A 25,275-nucleotide genomic window follows, 5' to 3' on the forward strand; every position below is an offset into this window, starting at 1 on the left:
GTTATGGCAAAGTCCGATTACTCGAAGTAGAAACTCAAACATCTAAGGAAAAATAATACTTGTATACGAAAAGTCCAGAATAGACTGAGGTACTTCGCCGACGTTATTTCCAACTTAACAAAAAGCAGCATTGAAAGTTGTCAAAACAATGAAAATTCGTATTCAACTAAACGGCTATACCAACTAAAGAAGGTCGTTCAACCATTCATACCCAAAACCACCATCAAAGTAGGGAAAAAAGGTTTTTTAGCAAAAACAAAGAAATTGTTCATAAAAGACCCACAGGTCGGGCCGTTCAAAGTTAAGAAATTATAAAGGATGAAGCTGTTCGCCAGTAACAGCATCTTCAGGCTGAGTGGAAAATGTCGGAGCATATTCAAAAATCGGCACGGCAGGGATCAGGAGAGTTGTAGAAGGAAAGGACTCACCATCCAACTAAGGGTAGGGAACTTGAGAAGTCTGCCCGAGTTGTATCCCTAAAGTCTTCGGATCGGGCACAGAAGTATTTTCCTCATCATTCGTGGCAAGAACAATCTTCCCGTCCATTAATATATTATCCGGGCTGATGAAGGAGAGGTCCGCCTCAGGAATAACAACTCGGAACTGAGCCTTCAAATATGCAGCCATCTCGTCCTTACCTTCGGCTATGGTTTCCTCAAGCTCTGCATATCTGTCTCGGAATTTAGTAATCTCGCCCACCAAGTTGAGCTTCGGACCCTGGTGTAACTCTCATCGGCCTTCTTCTTTAACCCCTCCGACATGTCTAAGGCAGCCTTCGCTTGCTTTACTTTAGTCCGAGCTTTCCAAGGTCAGAGAGCAAAGGTTCCTCTCTTCTTCTCACTCCTTCTTAGACTCCCTCAAAGAAGCCATTTTAGCCTGTGAGGCAGTCAACGAGCTCTGAGTAGCACCAAAGGGAGTTTTCTCTAACTCTCTGGCTAAGGCTGCACATATGTCAACTGTCCGGACTCCACCTCGAGCAAGGAGCTGAAGATGGCTCTTAATTGCAATATCATCCATGCTGATAAAACTATGAGGAAGGATGTGCTTTTCACTCCAAGAAAAGGTATCAAAACCTTGCTTATATATACTTCCTGAATCTGAAGTCTTGTGTTTTTTAGGATTCGGTTCCGTAATAGAAGACAGAAGACGAGCTGCTGGCTTGCCCGAGCTAGAGGGAGGAGGAGTTGGTTGAGGAGCCGGGTCGGGAGTAACCTTTAGAGAGGCTGAAGTGCCTAAGTCCAACTTCAAGGGTGAGGAGAGGTCGGCAGTTTCACCAGCTTTTTTTAGTTGTGTGCTTCGTGCAACAACATTCTTCCTAGAAGTCCAGAGTGTCTTCATAACAGCCAACTTAGGAGCCATTCTCTCTGCAACACTAAAGTTGGGATACGTTAGTCATTAATTCCATTTTTACAAAGCCAGAGCTATAAAAGGAAGAGAAAAACTACCTAGTTCAGACTGAAGCTGGCCCGAATTCCCTAAATATCTTTTGGTATCCAGATAAGGAGCTCGGTCCTAGTACTCCTGGAACACCCCGATCACACCCTCCTCAACCTCGTCTAAATCATCCAAGTTATACTTAACTATCACAGGGTTTTTTTCCCAATAAAAATGGAAAAGGGGCTCATCCTTATCACTTAAGAAAAAAGGTCAGACACCCTCTACAACTTAGATCTTAAAGAAATAGTTTTTAAAGTCATGAAAGGACTCATCAAAGATAGCAAAAACTTTCCTACCCTGAATAGCACAGAAAGAGAGCCAACCTTTTTTTGGAGCTAAAGGATTTGGTGAGAACAAAAAGCTAAAAGAAGACATTAAGAGAAGGTTGGACATCAAGTTCTCAACAAAGAAGTTGGTATATTTTCAAGAAACCCCAAGAATTGGGATGCAATTGGGTAGGGACAACATTGCAGAATTTAAGGACATTGGACTCAAAATCAAAGAAAGGAAAAGTAACTCCTAATTTCGTAAAAAAACAATCGTACACATATATGAAATGACGTTCCGACCTATCAAGTCAAGAAAACAGACCCTCTCTTCAGGGTCAACAACCACAATTTCATAATTCCTCTCATCCTCCTGACTCAAACATAACCTATGATGACTACAAAAGGCTTCGCCATATTCGTTATCAATAACAAGGACAAGAGTAAGAACAGATATATTTACCCAAGTCAAGTCGAACGGAACCTTATAAGACATGTTGTGAACTATTGAACGAGACATCAAAAGATATACCTACAATACAACAAAACAAAAATTCATCACAACAAATCGAACAGCAACAAGTATTTACAAATTCATAAGAGGTCGAGTCAGCATCAACCAAGAACATCATAAAACCCTTCCAACACAAAACAGCTACGCTATCTCTCTCGTATATGAAAATGATGCCATCTTCCATAAAGAAATGGCACCATTTGGGGGCAACACGAATAGAGCCCCACATTCAGAATTACAGCAACAAACAAAAGCAAACAAAAATTCAAAAGAAAAGAAGCAAATTTCGGAATACAAATGAAAAATCAAAGTGGCAAAACAAAAACAAAAGCAGCAGTGGATCACTCAGGATATACAGAAAGGTTCAATGGATTAAAAGAACCAACCTTAAAGGAGTGCGAAGTTGAAAGGATGCACAACAAACAGTAAGACACGTACGATCCAAAGCCTCCAATACACGAACGAAAATTCAAGATAAAGAAACCTTGAATGAAGAACAAGGGTCACAAAGAAAGCTTGAAAGAATGAGCAGTTACTGAAGATGGAAAGAGAGATGGTAAACGAAGCAGTTCAGAGAAACAAAAAAGAATAAAAAACAAGAAAAAAGAGTATTTATAAGAAACAAGGGACAAAAAACTAAAACTACGCCTCTCATTAATAACGTGCACAGGTCCCAAGGAAATGGCAACGTAACGCACGCCGTGCCATCAAGCGGCACGTCATCTCAACAAATTTTGAAAACACGTCGAGTATCCGACCTCTCGAATATGGTATACCCGACATGGAAAACTGAAGCCACAAATGCTCGAGCCCGACCTCGTAAAAGCTCAGACTCAAACAGGGGTACTATTCATACCCTGACCCAGAATAAAGTCAGGCCCAAAAAGAACAAGAGCCCACCCTATAAAAGTGGCCTCTTCTACTCCTGCCCGACCTCATAGAGGTCGGGTACAACAAAGGTAGTCCAACCCTACTTATCTGAATAAGTAACTACCTCCTAAGATATCTCCTACTTATCTAGAAGGGAGATCTCAATAACTTCTCTACTAAGAGGGAACGACCATTTACCATCAAATGTGGAACTACTCTAAAAAGGTGGTTACCTTTTTTACTATAAATACACTGACACTCTAAGGTATATTCAGACCTAATCTACTAATAAACTTGCTAACATCGTTGCTGACTTAGGTATTGGAGTCTCTTACAGCTATCCGTGTTCCTCGCGAGGAGGTGGGGGGTGGTAGCTGTAAGAGACTCCAATACCTAAGTCAGCAACGATGTTAGCAAGTTTATTAGTAGATTAGGTCTGAATATACCTTAGAGTGTCAGTGTATTTATAGTAAAAAAGGTAACCACCTTTTTAGAGTAGTTCCACATTTGATTAAAGAAGTCGGACGCTGTCTTAAAGGGAGTCTGGACCTTACATCTCGGCCCAATAAGCAACTAAGTTTTAGGTAACCTTTGAAATAGGTATGTTTTTATAATTTAGAAAGAGACACATTATCTAATACATATATTAACTTGAGCGTCAAAATATCTTTTGCAGATATTCATTTTTTTTTATTTTGATGGTCCAAGTTATAGCTCTTACAATAAAAAAAACAGTTGCAAGAGATGAGATATATCTCAAAGTTATTACTAGATAAGAACAACAATATATTTAAAACAATCCTATTATATATACATCTTTTATAATAAACATCGTATAAATACACAAGTGTTGTCAATAAGGTATAGTTTAAATGGCATAGTTTTTTCATTCTCATTTAAGAGGTTGCGGGATCTAGTCTTTCTATCTTCGAAAAAAAATACACAAGTGTTAAGAGTGCTTAGTATATATATTTGAGGGACTAGTCATCGAACTTTCGGCCTGATGGATAGCTAGTGCAAACCAAAAAAAACAAAAAAAAAAATCTGACAAAATATAATTTCGCTATATCTAACTCTTGTACGTAGAACTTGTTGGTATTTTAACAAAAAGTGTAACATTCAGAAGCAATCAAACGTTATCCTGTTAAATAAAGAACGGTTTTATGAGTTTTATACTTTTATCATCTACTAGCGACCGGAGATCATCAATTTTAAGTCTGAAAGTTTTGGCACTAGTATAATGCTATAATTGTGTAACCAACAGTTAATTATTATATATATTAAATACAATTAACTTGTATTATATCTTATATTTTATATTTCATATTTTCGTTTATTTCTAATAATTAGTTTTAAAATAAACATTTTGATCATTAATCCACCATTTAGTGACACAATACTTTGATCTAGTCGTACTAATTCTATCTATAATTATAGCTGCAATTAAGATACCTAAATTTCTTTATTTATAATATATTTTTCTAATTTTAACCTGATAAAATTGTGAAAGAATAGGAAAAGCAAAGAAAAGAACTTTTATTAATTGTTGATTGATTGAATTGTACTGAAGTGTATTGTCAACTATGAGAGTAAAACTAAATATATATAGAGCATTGTCCTATGAAAGATAAAAGCAAATAAAGATAAGATAAGAACAATTAAAGATAAGATAAAGATAAGATAATAAAGACTAAAATTAAAATTGAATTTTTGTATTCTGTTGGGCTGAATTTGTGGGCTATGATACTTCTTTATTGTTGTCATGAGCTAAAGTAGAAGAGTAGTTTAATATGCCCTCGCAAGCTGGTGGATGGAAAATGTCAATAATCCACAGCTTGAATAAGTTCCAATGAAATTGTTGAGGAAGACGCCTCTGACGTAGTGACGCGGAAGAAGATGCGTGCGGCGGAGCTTGAGCTGCCGACGGAAAAAATATAAAAGGAGATGCTGTACTTGAGCAGCGAATCTTCAAAAATGCGTGCGTATGACGCAATAACTTCAAATGGCGCATAGAGCGCGATAAAAAAAAGAGGGCGCGTGGAGCGCAATAAGAGTGCAGATGAAACTGCTAAAACATATGCAGATTAAACTGCTGAAACAAAATGCAGATATGACTGCTGAAACAGAATGCAGACGAAATTGTCGGAAGAAAGGAGGCGCAGACAGAATTGCTGATAAAGAACCGGGGTAACCAAAACTGGGGTAGGATTTTCACTTGGATGCCTTTAACAAAGATTGGTTGGATCTTGAACTAAATTGGAAGATTGATTATTCATTGTGAGAGGAGGTTGAAAAAGATGTAGGGTAATTTCTCACCGAAGAGATGATAACTTATATATCCTCCTCATGGAGGATACCATAGCTCTGATACCATGATAAAATTGTGAAAGAATAGGAAAAGCAAAGAAAAGAACTTTTATTAATTGTTGATTGATTGAATTGTACTGAAGTGTATTGTCAACTATGAGAGTAAAACTAAATATATATAGAGCATTGTCCTATGAAAGATAAAAGCAAATAAAGATAAGATAAGAACAATTAAAGATAAGATAAAGATAAGATAATAAAGACTAAAATTAAAATTGAATTTTTGTATTCTGTTGGGCTGAATTTGTGGGCTATGATACTTCTTTATTGTTGTCATGAGCTAAAGTAGAAGAGTAGTTTAATATAACCTCTCTTGGTATTTCTTTTTCTTCTATCGAATTTGTACTATATGTTCCGTCTTAGTGCGACTATGACTAGTTCCATAGCATGTACCTTAAAAATTTGTTTCAGTTCTCATTTAATTATTTTTTAATTCTCCTATAAAATAAAAACCATATCGTTTAAAAAAGGCTATACTATGATACAAATCTCATATATATATTAACACCTCCAAAATCAGTATAAATAGATATGAATTTAAAGATAATTCAATACCGATGACAACTTTCATTATACATGTACTTAGTTACACAAATGTATATAAACCTTACTCCCTTTCTCCTGAAATCCTCAAAGAGGACCTTTCTTTAAAAAGTTGAGACCTATTTGTCGTTTTTTTTCAAAAACTAAAAAACAAAAAAACAGATCAAAGAGGACTTTTCTTGATACATATCATAAGGTTTTTCGACGTTATTACATGATGCTATAAGAGATTTACAAAACTTCCCAAATAAATTTATAAGGAAGGACTGAGTGGACGAAGACCTGCAAAACAAGGGAAAATCAATCATACCGGACATTGCTATAATTAACCTGAAGCCTGTTGTGCACGAAAAGGCTTTTATAGTATCTTATTCTACTACATCTTTATCGCTAGTTGTTAAATGACTCAACCGCTCAACCTGGGAATTCTTCGTTTTCTTTTTTCAAAATGAAATATAAAAAACGGGGTTAGAAATTCGAGGGTTGTGGCAATGCAATCTTTCTATTGAGCACCAAAAAATCCCATTACTTTTTTATTTTTATAAAAACACTAAGATTTATATCCCAAATGTCTGAGGCACGCAATAAGTTCTAAACAACTATAAAGGAAGCGAGGTCAGCGGGGGCCTAAGAAGTATCAGCTATTCACCTTAACATAAACCTTGCATACTGATGCCTATTCTGTTTCAGCGCTATCTATCAAAGCATTCAAATGAAAAGGATGTAATTCATGATGCTATAACATACTAGCATGTAATTCACAACATATAGGCGTTTCTTGAGATTAACATGTAAGCAGCAGAAATAAATATATAAGTTCATTCCACAATGTGCACCAAGAGACCCTAAAAAAATAAAATGTATCATGAACTAAACAGGACATCCACGCGACTCAACTACAACATATACTTTGCCCGAACCAGTCCTTCAACCACTTCAATCCTTCTTTTTATCTTTCAAAGGTCCTCTGGGAATCTTGCTCAAAACCTTGGCATCAAACACTGCATACTGCTTCTTAATCTCCGCTGTTGCCTTCTCAGCAAAGGAGTCCACCTGGTCTTCATACTTCTCATAGAGCACAGGAACAGTGTGAAGCAAAACAAAGGCTGTTTCAACAAATCACAGAAGCACATTAGAATACATACAACTACTCAAATCGATAGGGATAAAATTCTAAAGCCGATAGACTTCATTACCAATGTAGAACAACGTCAAGAAGTTGCAACAGCTTCCCAGAATGGAGAAAACCCATAATCCAGCAATGACCTAATTAGACACAAAGCAGAGACCAAGGTCAATACACTAGCAAGTACGTTGGAAATTCGGATACAACAAGCTGCGACTGCATGACGTGTAATCTGTCATTGTCCTCTTTGAAATGCAACAAAAAACCACAAAATAGAGTGAACAACGGTAATAATCTACATACCGTGAGGAACATCTTGAGATCCCTTCCTGATGCAATATCCCGTAATACATCAAGAGCTGTGTTAATTTCAATTCTAAGAGCAGAGGCAAATTGTAGAACAGGGTCCTCGGGAATATGGAGGTTTGGAATCTGAGGTGGCCTCCTAATTAAGATCAAAACAAGAAATTTAATCAAGCCACAGATAGGGCAGAAGACCAGGGAATTGAACTGAATCATAGCATTAGCATTTTACTTGTTGATGAAATTTGAGGCATTGGACCACAAGAACAACCCGGCCAGTGCAAAAATCAGGAGGTGACAAACCAAAGTGAGGAGATGGTATTCAAGCAATTCAAACAGAACCCACACAGCAGTCGCAACTCCAAGCACCGTTGCAGATATCTTCTTGTTTCTCCATAGAAACACATCAGCCGCTGTTGCAAAAGAAGCAGATCAGCTCACAGTCAAAACAGCAAACAGGTCAACCTGAGTCATTTTGAAATCAAAACTAGAATAGGCAAAATTTCATGATATGGGAAACAGAGAATCATTATTTATATTCAACATGACTCAATTTCCATTATCAGGATAATGAAGAAACAAGATCACAGTCAAGGCTAGTCAAATTCATAGTCAGAGGGAAATCAAGAATTAGTATCCATAGTCAAAATGAATCAATCTCACAAAGGGGGATCAATATTATAGTCAGGGTGGATCGTCGATGTTTTTCTTTATCGACAGTCATTAAAATTGCAAGAGATGCAATTTTTTTTCAAGAAATGATTGGAGTAGCTAGAAATTTGATGCGCTCCCTTATTGACGAGAATTTAGCGAAAACAACGAAGTTTATTTCAGATCTAGACACAAATGCGATGTACTAAAAAATTGAAAAGGGGAAATAGAATATTAAAAAAGAGAGCATGTAACACGACAAGAAGCACAATCAAAACGAATAAGAACTCAATGAACCTACTATAAACCCCAATTAGAACATCAAGAACTTAGAAATGAAAGAAAAGGAGAATAATAGCATACGTTTTCCACCACCAAGGACCTTGTGAACTGGCTTCTCCCTGCCGAAGAGCCTGAAGACCTTGTTCTTGATGGATTCAGAGGTGCTATTCTTCTCGTTGTCGGAATCGGAGGAAGACGATGAGTCGTCGTGGTCGTGGATCTTTCCAGAAATCTTATCCAGCAGCGATTCCCCCTTCCCTTCCTCGTGCTCGTGATGCTCCGCCATGTCTCTCAAAAACACCAAAATCGCAATCCAAACGAACAAACCCTAAACTCTAGATTCCCAATTGAAACGTCTCGAAGGAATAAGAAACTCCTTCTCCTTCACTTATCAAAAACCACACTCTGTGTGTGCGCTCTGCTGTGCCCAAAGCAAAAGGTAACCCCTGCTGCTATTTACGCCCTCTAAATACTCACACCCCATGCTTTGATCGTGATCGATGCAATCGTGGCCGTTTAATTATTTGACCCGGGATCTTGCTATTCAAATCCGGGCTGGGTAATGCTCGCCGACCCGTATAGCCGAGATACGAATCCAAATTGACAGTGGATCGTTTTCTTGTTTCACAAGGGCCAAGGGGTCCAAGCCGTTCACTTTTAATTTAAATGACTTTGAATTTTTTACGACCGGAAAATAATAATAAATAAATAAATAATAAAAGGAATGGAGCTGAGTTCGGACGCGTGGCATTAGTAGAATAATCGGCAATTCAAAGTCACAGATGGAGTTTAACTGTTGAAGAAAAAATGAATCATGACACAATAGCAGAACACAGATCTCCGACGCGTGGAATGTGTAGGGACCACAACACTATAATCTCGCATGCATAAATTGAATTTCAAATATTTAAACTGAATTTATTTAATATACATAATTCCATACATCATCTAGAATGGGAAAAACAAAAACAAATAAACTTAGCTCTTAAGATTTAAGAAAGTGGGTTCGGCTTAGGAGGCCCGGCCCGTAACGAAATAGAAGATTCTAGTACTTGTTTGGGTGTGAAGCGCAGAATCATGTTTTGGTGGAAGCGGGTCCAACGGGAGGGACACGTGTCGGTCCCACATAGATGTGAATGTGTGGTAATCCATTTGAGTGGGCCAGCCAAATTGTCAACTCAACCAGCCCACCGCTGATCACATCACTATTCCCATTTACCTCACCACACTGGAATTCAGATCCCACCGAAATATTGAAACAATATGAAGGAAATCAAGAGACACGAAAAGAAAGAAGGAAATTACATGTGTGAGGACAAGGGTGGAAACATGATATCCCCGCAGATCCTACCTTATCTTCCGTATAGTTTTGTATTAAAATAAACAAATTAGAGAAGAACGTAATGGTAATATGCACATCTTTTAGAAAATAGGATCCTTTTCTATCGCATTGTTGTATTTTTCAAACATGATAGTGACACATATACGTTTTGCATGTTTGGTTCCTTTTGTAAAGATGATAATAATAATGATGAGAGGAGGAGTAGCTTTAACCAACATTTTAGGGGACTGAAATCCAAATCACCATCTCTTCAAAACACATACTTGTGCCAAAACAAAGAAAGGCATCTCATCTCGCGTGCTCACCAATAAGGAAATAACATTAAATCCTCATATTGATATTAATTAGTAAATCAAAAATGCTTTTTGCAATAAAAATATCGATCAACAAAATTAATTATTATATATTTATGTATAAATATTTATTTTTAATGTATATTTTATATTAATAATTAATTTTAATAATTAATTTTAGTGTACATTTTAGATATAAGCTGCTATATTATCAATATATGCCCATAGAGTTATTTTTAACAATTATACTATATATACAAAAATCAATTATTAAATTAGTTATTAGGATAAAATATATATTAAAATATAAAATATACATTAAAAATAAATTAAAACACATGTATTTATATATAAATACTTAATAACTAATTTTTATTAGTATGCAGATCTATCTATTATATCTATTATATATTATTAATTTTACAATTAAAATATATCAATATCATTCTTTTATTTTAATTGAAATCAAATCTTTTTTCTTTCAAAATCAAAGAGTTCTTTTCTCTCTTTCTGTCTCTATCTCTTTTATTCTTTCACCCACTCTATCTTTTTTATATGTCATTATCAATAATCAATTACAAATTTGACAATATTAAAATTAAAATATAATTATATTAAATTACTAATTTAACAACCAAAATATGTCACATGATACTCTTTTATTAAATTTGAGATGAAATATTTCTCTCCAAAATTAACAAATTCCCTTCCTCCATCTTTTTATCTACTTCTCTCCTCTTATATATTTTTCTCTACTCTTCCCACTCTATATATAACTTATAATATGCCACAAAATATTCTTTTGTTACAATTAAAATAAAATATTTTCTTCTAAAATTAACAAACTCTCTCTGTCTCCTTCATCTTCTTTATCTTTCTCTCTCTTCTCTCTATTCTCTCTCTCTCATTGGCTATCTTTCTATTCTACAAAAAAATATTAATAAAATAATATAATTCAAATAAATTTATAAAATTATAAGAAATATACTAAACTTATAATTAAATACAATTAAAAAATATCCCGCAATATTATTCACATAAAAAAATATATTATTATTTTATACATATTTTTTATTTTTTATTTAATTTTAAATTTTTATCGCTTATCTTTCTAATTTATATTTTCATCAATTTTCTTCGAATATTTATTACATATAATTTGGAAAGAATACTAATATTATGATTAATAATTAGAATCAAGATTTAATTATTTCAAAAAAATAATTTGAGTTAATTTATAACTATCAATATAAATTTTTTTATACTAATATCAAATTATATTTTTATATATATAGAGATAGAGAAAAAAATATTATTTTTAAATAATAAGTATAAAAATTAATTATTTTTATTTATACAATAGACTTAACACCAAATCAAATATAAAAAATGTACACATTAAATTCTTTCAAGTTTTAGATAATAAATGTTAAAATTAATTACTAGTAGAAAATTAAACTCTTTCATATGAAAATAATAACTAAAAAGTTTATTATTTGATTTTTTTTTTATCTACGAAGATCCTGATCTAGGGATAAACGCGGATTGGATCGGATATGACCAAAATTTAGATCCGATCCACACTAAAATCATCATATCGGATCCAATATCCGCAGTTTTTAAACATGGATCCAATCTGCGGACCGGATATCAAATATATCCGCAAAACACAAAAATTTTTTTAAAAGGTTATTTTTATTAAAAAAATCAGTAAAACTTATTTTTCTATTCTTTTAAATATATTTACTTTTAAAATAATATTAAACATACTTTACTTAAATAATAAATTAAAATAATACAACATATATGATAATTATTAGTTGAAATAAAATAAACATAAAAAGAATATTTACTTATTTACTTCTTTATTTTTGTGGATACGTGAATATGCGGATCGGATATGCGGATACCTACACAAAATCCGCAATCCAATCCTATTAGTGTGCGGATAGGATTTGATCCGATCCGATAGCCTTGCGGATCGGATCCATATTCGCAATTTTCGGATCGAATTTGGATAAACAATGCAGATATGCGGATCGAATCCGATCCATGAACACTCCTACTCTGATCTTTTTTAGTCGATGTAAAATTTTATCCACTACGATCTTTTTGTAAAAGTAGTTTGGTTTTATAGTAATTTCAAAAGATTTATATTATAAAAACTAGTAATATTTTTATATTTTTAATCCTCTATCAAACTTGGGAGATACCATTATTTATAATTTATAATGTAATTAATATCTCATTCTAGGACAAACGGCAGAATGAGAGCTGGAAAGGGTCGCGCATACTTATAACTCCTAAAGGCTAAAGCAGTTCACGACCCCATGTCCAACTTGTTTAATTATCAGAGACCACTCACAATTGTGTACGAAAAATCGCCTAGAGCACAAAACAATAATTTCATAGCTCTCCCAAGGAAATTAAATACTAACAAACTTCTAAGCAGAGCATGAGCCTCGGAGATGCCCCAAGCAGTCCTTGTTAAATCTAAAGTTAGTTTGGTTTGCTTAATGGTGTAAAACAAGGATCATCTGGAATATTTTACAAAGAACTACAACTATATATAAGGATGTTTCTGTTAGTATTAACTAACAGGGACCATATTTAGTAAAGCTAAATTATCATTAGTAACACAAATAATGGTCAAGAATTTTTGTGGCTGTCCCTAGTCTTACTAGAGATATTATTACTAATTGAAAGTTACTGCTGGCCTAGTGGCCTTTCTCTTAAACTCAAAAGATGTATCAATAATAGGTAGTTAGTTAATTAGTGATGAGGTTGAGACTTAAGACATTCCAAATTGCAGTGGGCCAAACAAGTTATAGCAATATATTATAACGTTCATCATTAGTGTGATTGATAACCATATATATATATATATATATATATATATATATATATATATATATATATATATATATATATATAGTGTTGGAATTCATTTAAAAGTAAAAAGAGGAACCCAAAACCATAGTGGTTAAAATCGGACTAGATTGATTGGTTTGACCGACAAATCAATGAACCAAATTTTGTATTGGTCTGATTTAATATACTAATCACTTAAGGAAATGAGTCGGTTAAAATTGGTACAAACCGATCAAACCGATACAAAACAATCAAAACCAAAACAGACCAAAACTAAACTGGTCCAATCAACAATGCGGTCAACGATCAACTAGCATGTTGATGACGTCAGCATGCGGGTTGTAAAATTTTAAAAAATGTATTGCAAGGTGAAAGACTAAAGTAGACAATCACTGCCATAATCTGTTTTTTGGTATCATTCATGCTTTTAATAATATATATTTCAGTTTGTTCTAACTAATACATATATATATATATATAATATATATATATATATATATATATATATACACACGGAAATACTTAACTCAAAATTTTTTAAATTAATTATTTTTTAATTGAAATATAAATTAATTAATTTTAAAATAAAAAATAATAATAAATATAAAAATAAAATAAAAATTATTTATTCTTAGAAGAAAAATAAATTTATATAATTATTTAATTATATAAAGATATTTAGATTTTGAAATTATTTTTTAAATATAATTTATAGATTATTATTCTTATTGTGTCTAATTAAAATACTATTATAATAGTACAAATTAATTATATATCTATTTTTGTATTAGTTATTTATAAAATTCGATTTAATTGTTCTTAAAATGTTAGTAAAAATATGTATTTCAAATTTTAATTTTAAATTTTTAACTATTTTATATTTTTTATTTATATGAGAATAATTTTATCAGTTAAACCAATAAATTATAAGTTAAACTAATAAACTAATAAATCAGTAACGTGACCCGTTCGATTTTAATAACTATGCCCAAAACCAAATAAACCCCCGGCTCTTTCCAGTATTCAAGTAGGTTTACAATTTATACGTCATTATATTGAGGGACGCAGTAATGGACAAGCAGAATAAAGAGAAAAACATAAAAGCCAACTATAACAGACACACAATACAATTATACATTATATTGTAGTTAATGACGGCAATAGTAGAGAAACGAACCAATGATGTGACGATAAATATGTCAACTAATGTATAAGTTGGCATGTATTAAGTAGAACCTACATTCATTAAGGGGTGTGTATAGATTGGGTGAAACTGAGTTTGATGTGATTCAGACTTGACTCGAAATATATACCGGGTCTATTTATTAGACCCGAATCCGACTCTAGACCCGATAAAACCTATATACTTTCGGACCACGATTATACCGGATAAAAATTGGGTGAAAATCGGACCGTTAACATTACATTATTTTGATACCTTCTTATACGCTAGCATGTGAAAATATCCAAATTTTCAAGACTCCAACCATTATTTGACATGATAAAATTCACTTAAAAAAAATAACAAGAACCAACTCTTCTCTAAAATTAAAGCATTACCATAATCAATATTAATATTGTCTAATAACACCAGATATTTAAATCAATATAAATAACACAATATTATATATTAGTCTAAAATCTTATGCATTTTAAACATAAAACATTAACTTATATTCTTATAATAACTAATAACACAAAATATTAAGGTTTACAATACTTAAATTCCACATAAGAATAGCCATCATCTATCACTAATAACACAAAATATTAATTGTGTATGATGACCGGGCCACCGGGTCGACTTCGGGTTACCCGAACCATGGCCCGGACCCGACCCGAAATAATGACCCAGTCTATTTTTGAGACCCTTACCCAACCCTAAACCCGATAAAATCACACCAAAATAGCCCCTAAAATGTCCGGAGCCGGGCCGGATCTTCGGACCGGACCGGGCCATGCACACCCCTAATTCATTCCACCACCAGCACCACAATTTCAAGAGGAAACAGAGTGTGTGACAAATGCTTTATAATATTTGCAATATATAATAAACGATTACAACTATATACAAACATATTAAAGCCTGTCACCAAGGAAAATAAAGCATAGGAAACCAAAACCTTGCAAGGGTCGAACAGAATATAACAGAACTACCGAGAAGAAGTAATGGAGGAATTGAAGATAGTGGCGTGTAGCTTAATTGAAGAAAGAGAGAAGCAAGAAAGCCTTCTTCGGGATGCAGTGATGAGTGCCATCTTTGGTAGTGTTGTTGACTGTTGAGTATTAAAGTAGTAGATTGACGCAAATGACATTTAGATATTTGCTAATGATCATTGCTGGACTGGGGTATTATGGTACTTTAAGAGTCAGTGGTGGCGGTTGAAGTTGTCACCTGTGAGCTGTGAGACCGGACATTTTACGAATATTCACTCTCTATACCCCCTTTGCTGCTTCGCAGTTCGCATCGTACTCAGCGATATGCTCTCTGTCTCTGCTGGTGCAAGCCAACGTCAACGTGCACCTTCTGCTCATGCAAAATGGCCCAAATCGTTGGGGCAATTTGGGCCTTAATGACAATTATCAGTTTTATTTGGGCGTTCCCACGAATATAGACATAAATGAAAATGGTCCAAAGAGTATAGTGATTAGTTCACTTCCGTAAGCCCAAAAACTGTTGAAACTCCTACTTCACGCTAACGGTACACCCAAAAAAAAAAGAACGCTAACGGTATGTGGAGCGGCTCGTGGGTAGTGGTAGGATTCGGTTTTTCCGGATCCAAGCTCCAGTCTCCTTCTGTTGTCTGGGCCGGCCCGTCCTGAACCAGATCTGTCCAAAAAAAAAAATTCGGAATATGAGTAAAGACTAAGGATCATGCTTCTTAGTATCGTTTTAATATATTTTTCATGTTTTAATATGCTTTAGAGTTTAATTTTGATGTATTTATCATGTAAATAGTTTTATATAGTCATTTAATTAAATTAATTAATATTTTTACATAACTTTTTTTAAACAATAAATTTGAAAATTAGCTACTTATAATAATGTGACAATATATAATTAAATATTTGTGTAAAAATTATTTATATTATCAATGCATAGAATTTAAATTCTGTGCTTTTATCAAGACTTTTTTTTTGTTATTGTTCTTTTTGTTTTTTGATTAAAAAAAACAGTTTTTTGAGTTAGTAATTAGTTTATATAGTTTTTTTTTTGTGTTGTATGTCTACTGAACACAAACGTGATAATACAATTTTCTATTTGTTTTATTGAGACAATTGAAGTATATGAATAGATAGAGAGACACTAAATTTATGTATTTTATATAATTAAGACGCAAATTACATTGATTTTTTTTACATTTTTTTCTCTTATTTAGTTTTTAAAATTTCAAAATTTGTCTTCTCATTTGTTTAACTTTTCTTGTTTTTCTGTTGCCTTTTTTTTTTTCATAATCTACCTCCTCTTATCTACTTCTCTAACCATTAATGCCAATCCAACTACTGTCATTTTCTATGCTTTCACTACTGCAAACTCACCGCTGTATTCTTTCTCATTATCCAATTCCTCTTTACTGTTATCAACCCAAATATTTTTTCTCTGTTCTTACCTTCTTACCCTCTCCTCCCTCCATTTCCGTTTGCCTCTATCATTGTGAACCTAATTGCCCGCACTTCACTATTATCAACCCAAATCTAGGCTATTGCGACACCTTTGTCATGTTGTGCCTTTCTCATTATGGCTCAACCATCGTGGCATCGAACCTTTCTTCTTCCTCCTACTACCTCTGTTTCATATTTTCTTTTGTTTTGATTTGTTTTTTTTTTTATTTTGGGTGGTTGTGGTGGTGATTGTATGGTAATGTTTTTTAATATGTGGTGGTGGGGGATGACGGTGAATATGTAGTAGTAACGACAGTGAATGTGTGATGTTAATGATCAATTTATGATGGTGGTGGTAGTGAATATCCTATTCTTGACTACTTTTGATGCTCATGCTTTAAAGTGGTCGACTCTCGAAGGAATATAGTATAAGCAACGAGCATTAGAATTTATTACAATCATATTTCACCTGCTGTAAATAGGGAAGGACTCCAAGATAACATACCTATATACTTGTATGTATTATATACATCTGATATATATGATCACCCGATGGCTTTAACTATTACACCCTCTTCGATATTAATTTTATATATTGTGCAGGCACGCTATGAAAATCCTCTTATCGTTGAACTGGATATTGCAGCATGGGAGGAATTCAAACTCATAGAACATGGTGTTGCACGACTTTGGGAACGTAAGAAAGACACGACTTCTATGATGTTAATGTAATAAGACTATGTTTTCACTCTAATTCTTCATATATTGGCCTGGTTTGGCTATGATGTAACTTTCAGGGTTATCTCGAGACAAGATTTAAGAGACATCTGGAGAACCCGGGGAGGTAGTTCCAGATTCAATGGAGAAAGATGATGTTGTCTCTGGTGATAGTTCTGATCAGGCTGATTTTGCTAGACAAAATGCTTTCATACTATCATATGACCTCAATAAAACACCAGAAGAGAATGAGGGATCTTACGGTAGAATGTCTCCCGAGAAGAGGAATGAGTAGGTCTTAGCTGTGTAGGCACAATGACAGTTGAAGCCTTGAGGATAATGCAGTAGTTTAGTTGAAGAATTTTAGTTCAGGTTGTATAGGATAATTGGACTTAGTTGTTGAATTTGCCGTGACTTGATAAATGTTTAGTTTGTTAAGGATTGATATTATGCCACATTGAAGGGCCTTAGTCTACCGTTTTTCTTATTACAGGATATGTTGAAACACTATCGCATGCTGCTGAGTAGTATATTTTTAATTGGCACATTGAAGACTTGGATTCTAATGCAAATGAGGTAGATTCTTTTGATCAACACGTTGACGACCTCTTTGTTGCATCTGGAGCTCAAACGCGCAAACGACGCAAGACTACATAATTTTGGAATGTTAAGATCATCGGTAACGTATCTTGAATTTTTCTTGTTCAACATAATTTAGACTCTATTTTTTTATTTTTCTTGTATCTTATTGACAAGGACCAAAAGTAGGTTAGGAGTTTCACAAAGTAGATTTTTCGTTGTAAGTATAGCTCCAAACCAACAATTGACCCTAATCAAATTATTATTCTAAAGATTGTCACAATTCAAAGCAAATATAAACCGAGAGTATTTAGACTCCCAGGTCGTTCTCCCTAGGAACTAATGCCGATGAGCGCGTACAATTTTGGTTGTGAGAAGCAAGGGAGTTTCAATGATTGAAGTAAACAAATAAAGAGGTAAAAGAACAAGACAAAATTGTAATCAATAAACGAATAAAGGAATAAAAGAACTATGTATGAAATATGGACAAGTAATGCTATAAAGTGAGGGAAAAGTGGTTCAAAACATAAATAAAACCTTGACTTGGGATGAGTTATGGAATCTCTTCCTTGCCATAACCACAACTATGATAATTATGATGGATTAATCTCACTAAGTCAACCCTTAACATCGAAGGATAGGTCAAGTGAGCATAATTGTCATTAATCCACAAATCCTAACTAACTTACCAAATTGATTGGTAAAAAGCTAGCGTTAGTGGAAATAATAATAACTAACAACCCAAGAATTATCACTAAATGTTGGATATTATGGCTCTAGTAATCCATACACTCATTTTCCCCAAGCTAAGGGGTGAAAATTACCCCATAACTAAGATTGGCATTTCATCAAACATATAAAGGGCATAAACATAAAACATGGCAAAATTGGGAAAATGGTAAAAACTATGAACAACCAAATCATCAAAGTCAACAAAAGCAACTCAACAAACATATAAAAACCATCAAACATCAAATTCATTGACTAGAAATCAAAATTGTAAAATTATGTATATATTAACAAAAGAAATTGAGATAGGAGCAAGTGTAGAACAAGTAAGATGATAAAATAGAAAATGAAGAAAATACTTACAATGAAATTGCTATAATCCCAAATCAAAACTTGAAGTATAAAATGCTACAAACCCTAACTAAGAACCCTAAGAGAGAATTTTCTAATCTGCACTACTCCTACTCCTACTATGTGTTTTTCCTAATCTAAAGTGAGCTCTCTTTGTTATGTGTTGTTGCTCCTTCATATAGCCTTTGATTTCAGCATCCAAGCCATCAGAAATGGGCCAAAAGAGCCCTAAAATCGCGAGTCATGTGCATTTTTAATGAAGGCACGCACTGGTACCTGTGCGTTTGCATAGACGTGTGCGCACGCACACTCTGCCAAAATCTCTTCCTGTGCGTACGCACAAGAGGTTGTGTGCACGCACACTAGGCGATGCTTGAATGGATACGCGAGGCGCACGTGTGGCTCTGCTCTGATGGTTGTGTGTACGCACGCAGGTCTGTGCATACACACACATCGCTATGCTCTTCTCCTTTGATTCTTCATGCTTCCTCCACTTTGCATGCTCTTTTTCCATTCTCTCCAAGCCATTCCTACCTTATACATCTGAAATCACTCACAAATAACATCAAGACATCGAATGGAAGGCAAATGGGATAAAATTAATCAAATTAGGCACAAAAGAGCATGTTTTCATAATCAAGCACAAAAGAGCATGTTTTCATAATCAATGCTAACAAAAGCATATCACAGCAGTTTTGAATCGCCGCCAAATTATCTACCGCAAAATATTGAAATAACGGCGGTTATACCAGTGGTTGCTAGAAAACGTCACAAAATCAATTGCCCATGTCACTAACTACATCAGTTCACTATACCGCTTGAATTGGTTTCGCCGTTAATTTCCATGTCTCTTGTAGTGGATGTTGCATTAGTGTTTTTTTTAATATTGTTAGTGAATCATTAAGAGTGATAAGAGATAAATGGTAAAATAGATTTTTCATAAATTTATGGTATTTTGTATATTACTTTATCAAACACAATATCTAGACACTAATATTTATGTCCATATCCATAATATTTGCGTCCATATGTTTATATTTCAAGAAGATGTACGCAAATCAAATTCAACTTTTTTAAGATAAATAAATAACATTTTTGAGTTGAAAAAGCTAAATAATAATTAAAAAGTACTATCTCTGCATAAATTTAAATATAAAATTACCTTTCATTGCAGTTATTTTATTGACAAGATTACAATAAATCTTATGTTTGTCAAACCTTTGAATGACAAATTAGAAATATAATTAATTTTTTTAAAAAATAAAGTGATATTTGAAAGAAAAATTATATGATATCTAAAGTATTTATACTTAATTTGTCTAAAAAGTGAGAGATAAAAAGGTGGGATCCATCTTTTTTATTTGTCTTTGGGAGTTGAAAAGTTAAACATGGTAGAAGTGACCTATCATTATATTATTTTATAAAGTAATTGTATTCTAGCACTAAGAATGCTGATGTGGCGTGTTCTGGTACCAATATGTATATCTCTTTTCTCAACTTATTTTAAGAAAGTATCTTCTTTATAATTATATAAAAATTAGTATTTAATAAATAATTATACTAATTGTCAATCATTTCAATTATAAATCAATCTAATGCTAATTATACTAACTGTCAATCATTCTAATATAATTGTTAATCATACATAATTAGCATTTATATGATAGTTACGTTTATAACTTTGTTATGCACGTGTGTATTAGTAACACATATATTAATTAAAAATTCTCATAATTAATTTCGTGCGACTAAAGGTTATATATATATATATATATATATATATATATATATATATATATATATATATATATATATATATTGGTTTTTTATATTGTTCTTGAGTTTAAGTTTAGAGACAAAGCATTTTGTTTAATTTTTTAATTTATAATTCTTCTTTAACTATTTCATAGAATAAGAATGTATCCTTCAAGTTACCGATCAGTAAAGTTGCCAAAATTAGCAAGCTAATTACTTCACTTCCTTGTACATAAAGAGAATAGAGAAACTAGACCAAATTAGTTAAGTGAGTAGAGATTATACAGCAAGTTAATTTGTTAGAGTCAAAGAGTTCTATTACACTCTCCCTCCAAGTTGCTCCCTCACTCAATGATCCTTGTGTATCTTCACTTCTTTCTCATCTCATCTGTAACTTCTCTCTCTTCTATTATACCAAATTCCTTTGCCATCTAGGCAAATTAACTCATCTCAAATTCTTTCACACGGTGTAGTGAGGTATATGCCATGGATAGCTCAAGAAACTATGTGGACATGAATCAACTCAGTTAGCTCTTAAATCAACTCACACCACTTCAAACGTAGATCAATCAAAATCAATGCATTCCTTCTATGGATCTCACAAATCCATATTTCTTGAATCCAAGTGAAAATATTGGAACTGCTGATACGTGAGCATCTTCTCTATCTTTTCCTAGTAAATTTGCATTCAAATTATTGAGTTTAATCAAGATTTAATTACCTTTAGTCACTATGAATGCTACTTTGAGTTGTTTGTAATTTCTGTTTATTTCAGGTAGCATTCGGATGAATTTGACGGAATTTTGTAGCAAAAAAGGAAGAAAGCGAATGATGCTGTCAACCCCGACCTCCTTGTACTGAAACAGAAATAACTTGAGCTACAGAGCTCTAATTGACATGATTCTAGCAGCATTGGAAAGCTAACTTTCATAGCTTTCCAACGATATATAATAGTATACCCTTTTCTTCCATTTCGTATGGCCACCTCCACACCAAACTTGGATCCTTTCAAGTTTGGCGCCACCAAGAAGCCCCAACGAGAAAGCATTCAGCCTCCTCCACGCCGAACTTGAAGTTCTTCAAGTTCGGCACCAGCTCAAAGCCTCCAAAGAGAAATCTAACTGCCATCTCCACGCCGAACTTGAGTTTTCTCAAGTTCGGTGCCAACACAAGGATTTCAAGGAAAGTTGCACGCACCAACCTCACGCCAAACTTGAGTTCACTCAAGTTTGGCGCCACCAGCGAAAAAGTAAAGGGGAACTTGCTACCTAGTCCACGCCGAACTTGGATTCTTCTAAGTTTGGCGTCAACTCTTCTAACCCAAGTGGTCCCCATTCACATCCAAAGGCTTCACGAATCAATTAAATTAATTTTGATTTAAACTTTATTTCTTTTATAATTAGGAAAATATATTATTTAGTTTTTAGGAAATATATTTTACATTAATTAGGATTAGATATAAAAGAAAAAAGAATTAGCCCTTCAGGCTCTTCTCTTCTCTTCTACCTCATTCCGCAATTTACAGTTTTAGAGAATCTTAGTTTTCTCTCTGAACCATGAGCAACTAAACCTCCACTGTTAAGGTTAGGAGCTCTGTCTATTGTATGGATTGATACTATTATTTTTCCTATTTTAATTCATGTATTGATTTCAATTTCAAGAATTGTTTTCATTCTTTATCTTATGAATTTGGGTAGAACAGAAGTATGACTGATAAACCACCATTTTGTGATTTATCTTCTACTGAAATTAAGTATTTTTATCAAGTCTTCACCCACTTATTCATATGAATTTTCATGGTTTTGCAATTCCCTCCTTGTGATATGACATAAGTGAAAACATGTTTCCTAAATATTAAAATTTATTTATCCTTTATTACCATTCGATGTCGTGATCTGTGTGTTGAGTATTTTCAGGTTTCATAGGGTAGGAATGGCTTAGAGGACAGAAAGAAAACATACAAAAATGGAAGGAAAGCATAAAAATAGAGTTTTGAGAAAAGCCAGCGACGCAAACGCATAGACGACGCGACCGTGTGCCTGGCGTAAAATGCAAGCGACGCGAACGCGTAGACGACGCGGACGCGAGACTTGAGCGAAACACATACGACGCGGACGTGCAACTGACGCGTACGCGTGACAGACGCCACGTGCAGAAACTGCAGAAAACGCCCCCAACGATTTCTGAAACCCTTTTGGCCCAGATCCAAGTCCAGAAAACACAGATTAGAGGCTATAAAGTGGGGGAATGCATCCATTCATAAGGGAGGTCTTCCATTATTCACTTTTCATAATTTAGATGTAGTTTTTAGAGAGAGAGGTTCTCTTCTCTCTCTTAGGTTTTAGGATTAGGATTTCTCTTAAAGGATTTAGGATTTCAACTCTTTATCAAGTTCAATATTCCTTTTATAGTTTTATTTATTCTAATGCTTTCATTCGTATCTGACTTATGTTGCCAAATTAGCTTATGAACTCTTTATGTTCAGATTGATTTTCTTTTATTAATGCAATTGAGGTATTTCAGATTTATGATTTTTATTTAGCTCTTTATAATCTTGGCTTTCGTTGATTGATTGGAGACTCTTGAGTTATCAAACTCATCATGATTGATAATTGTTATTTTTGCTAATTGAATTGAATTCCAATAACTCTAGTCCTTTCTTAGGAATTGGCTAGGACCTGAAGATCAAACTAATTAGTCCACTTGACTTTTCTTTGCTTTAGTAAAGGTTAACTAAGTGGGATTAAAACTCAATTCTCATCACTATCGATAAGGATAACTAGGATAGGACTTCCAAATTTTCATACCTTGCCAAGAGTTTTCTTAGTTATTGATTTACTAATTCCTGCAATTTATTTCTCTTGTTCAAACCCTTTTCAAAACCCAAAAATACTGTTTTCCATAACCAATAATAAATCATACTTTCCTGCAATTCCTTGAGAAGACGACCCGAGGTTTAAATACTTCGGTTTATAAATTTTATTGGGTTTGTTACTTGTGACAACCAAACTTTTGTAAGAAAGGAATTCTTGTCGGTCTAGAAGCTATATTTGCAACGGGAATTTATTTGTGAAAATTCTAGATCGCGCGAGGGTTTCGCTCTTTTAAAATGGCGCCGTTGCCGAGGAGTTGCAAACGTGCGCCTTATTATTGGTTATTGTAAATATTTTTCTTTTACTTGTTTATTTGTTTTTGTTTTTTTATTTTATTTCTATTAGCTACTATGAGTTCTCACCCCTCTCGCTTTGAGTTTGGTTCTAAATTTGTTGAAAGGAATGAAAGCTATATCAGGAATATGCATCAAGGTCTGAGCAATCAAAGATGGATGGAGCCAAGAGGATCTGATGAACCCTTTAGGCAACAACACCCTCCAAGATATCATGGGCAAGGACCACTCTACAATGCATACCAAGCTGAAAGATATGATGGACCCCCTTGTAATTACCAACAAGCCCCACCCTGTGCTTATAGACCATCCTCTCAACATAGCTTCGAACCACCACACTCACAAGTTCCTTTTCACCATTCACCACCGTATGACCCTTATCCACCACAATTCCAATCCAATTACTCCCAAGAACCACCACCGCAATATTCAGCATCTCTATATCCTTATCAAGAAGAACCACCTCTGTATTATGAGCCCTCTCTCCCAACCAATGAACCCTCATATCCACTCCAATCTCCAATGGATGACACCCTTCGTGTTCTTCTTCAAGGGCAAGCGAAGATGCAAAGGGACGTACTGGAACTCACTACTACCTTAATCGGAGTAGTAAATAAATTAGCTTCCCACAATCTGAGCACTCAAAGTACTCCCATGGTTACATGTGGGGAATCAAAAGAAGAGCAAAGCATGAAGGAGACACTAGAAACTTTGGTGGACAATGAGGAGCATGGATTTGTATTGGAACAAATGGAGGAAGCCATAATAGTTGTAGAGGAAGAAGTGGTTGAAGATTTAGGAGATGCTGAACCTCCATGGGAATCGAGAACTGTAAAGGATTTCGCCGAGAAGTTTGAATTTGATGCCAAGGAGGATAGTGCACAACCTCCAAAGCATATACCTTGTGAAAAATTGGACGGAACAGACCAAGAAGTTGATTCCATAGGTAGTGATGATCATGAATCAAGCTCTCCTAGTCATGAACTTGCATCCGCAACTGAACTCCTTGAGCCTGAAGAACCTTATCCAAGTGAATACGAAGATGATGTCGAGGTAAATTTCTCTCAACCTCCAACTTATGACTTGAGTGACGAGGAAGACATAAAAGACTTTGATCAAGACGCAGTTGCAGTTGAAGAATTTTGCAAAGAAGTGGAGGAATTCACAGAAGAATACAAGGGAGTAGAGCTTACAGAACCACTGGAAACACCTATCGCAAGGCCATTACCACCTAATACAAGCTTCAAGTGGGTACAATCCTTAACCTTTATCTTTACTTTTCCACTTGAATATGGTTTGCTTGAAACAGATGGCCAACTTAGAGCTCTCTGCGGTTTTAAGAGTAAGAGGGAAACGGCTCGTACTTAGAGCTGGTGTGCAAGATTCAATAAGGTTCCACGCTTCAATTCGAAGTGCACGGATTGGTATCAAGTTCAACTGAATGGGTCTCGGAAGGCATTTGGTCATCTTGGTGAGAATACAACTTCCAAACCGTCCGGCTGGAAAAATA

General features: G+C 34.2%; 1 protein-coding gene across 1 annotated transcript; it reads right to left on the reverse strand.

The window, feature by feature from the left end:
• Window positions 1-6,698: 6,698 nt before the first annotated feature.
• Window positions 6,699-8,994, reverse strand: LOC107630743 (reticulon-like protein B2). The gene is made up of 5 exons (XM_016333963.3): window positions 8,441-8,994; window positions 7,659-7,839; window positions 7,427-7,568; window positions 7,194-7,263; window positions 6,699-7,103 (listed from the first exon to the last, which is right to left on the reverse strand). Exons 1-5 carry the CDS (start codon window positions 8,643-8,645, stop codon window positions 6,934-6,936), a joined length of 768 nt encoding a protein of 255 aa, XP_016189449.1. The 5' UTR covers window positions 8,646-8,994; the 3' UTR covers window positions 6,699-6,933.
• Between the last annotated feature and the right edge of the window lie 16,281 nt (window positions 8,995-25,275).

Source organism: Arachis ipaensis, chromosome B3 (genome assembly GCF_059453495.1).
Source record: "Arachis ipaensis isolate K30076 ecotype BB chromosome B3, ASM5945349v1, whole genome shotgun sequence".
In the NCBI taxonomy this organism is placed as follows: Eukaryota; Viridiplantae; Streptophyta; class Magnoliopsida; order Fabales; family Fabaceae; genus Arachis; species Arachis ipaensis.

Coding starts and splice junctions, on each gene's coding strand:
- LOC107630743 (XM_016333963.3), bottom strand. CDS start 8,645: ATGGCGGAGCATCACGAGCACGAGGAAGGGAAGGGGGAATCGCTGCTG. Junction 7,569..7,658: donor GCCTCAAATTTCATCAACAA/GTAAAATGCTAA, acceptor GATCTTAATTAG/GAGGCCACCTCAGATTCCAA. Junction 7,104..7,193: donor CTTGACGTTGTTCTACATTG/GTAATGAAGTCT, acceptor TTGTTGAAACAG/CCTTTGTTTTGCTTCACACT.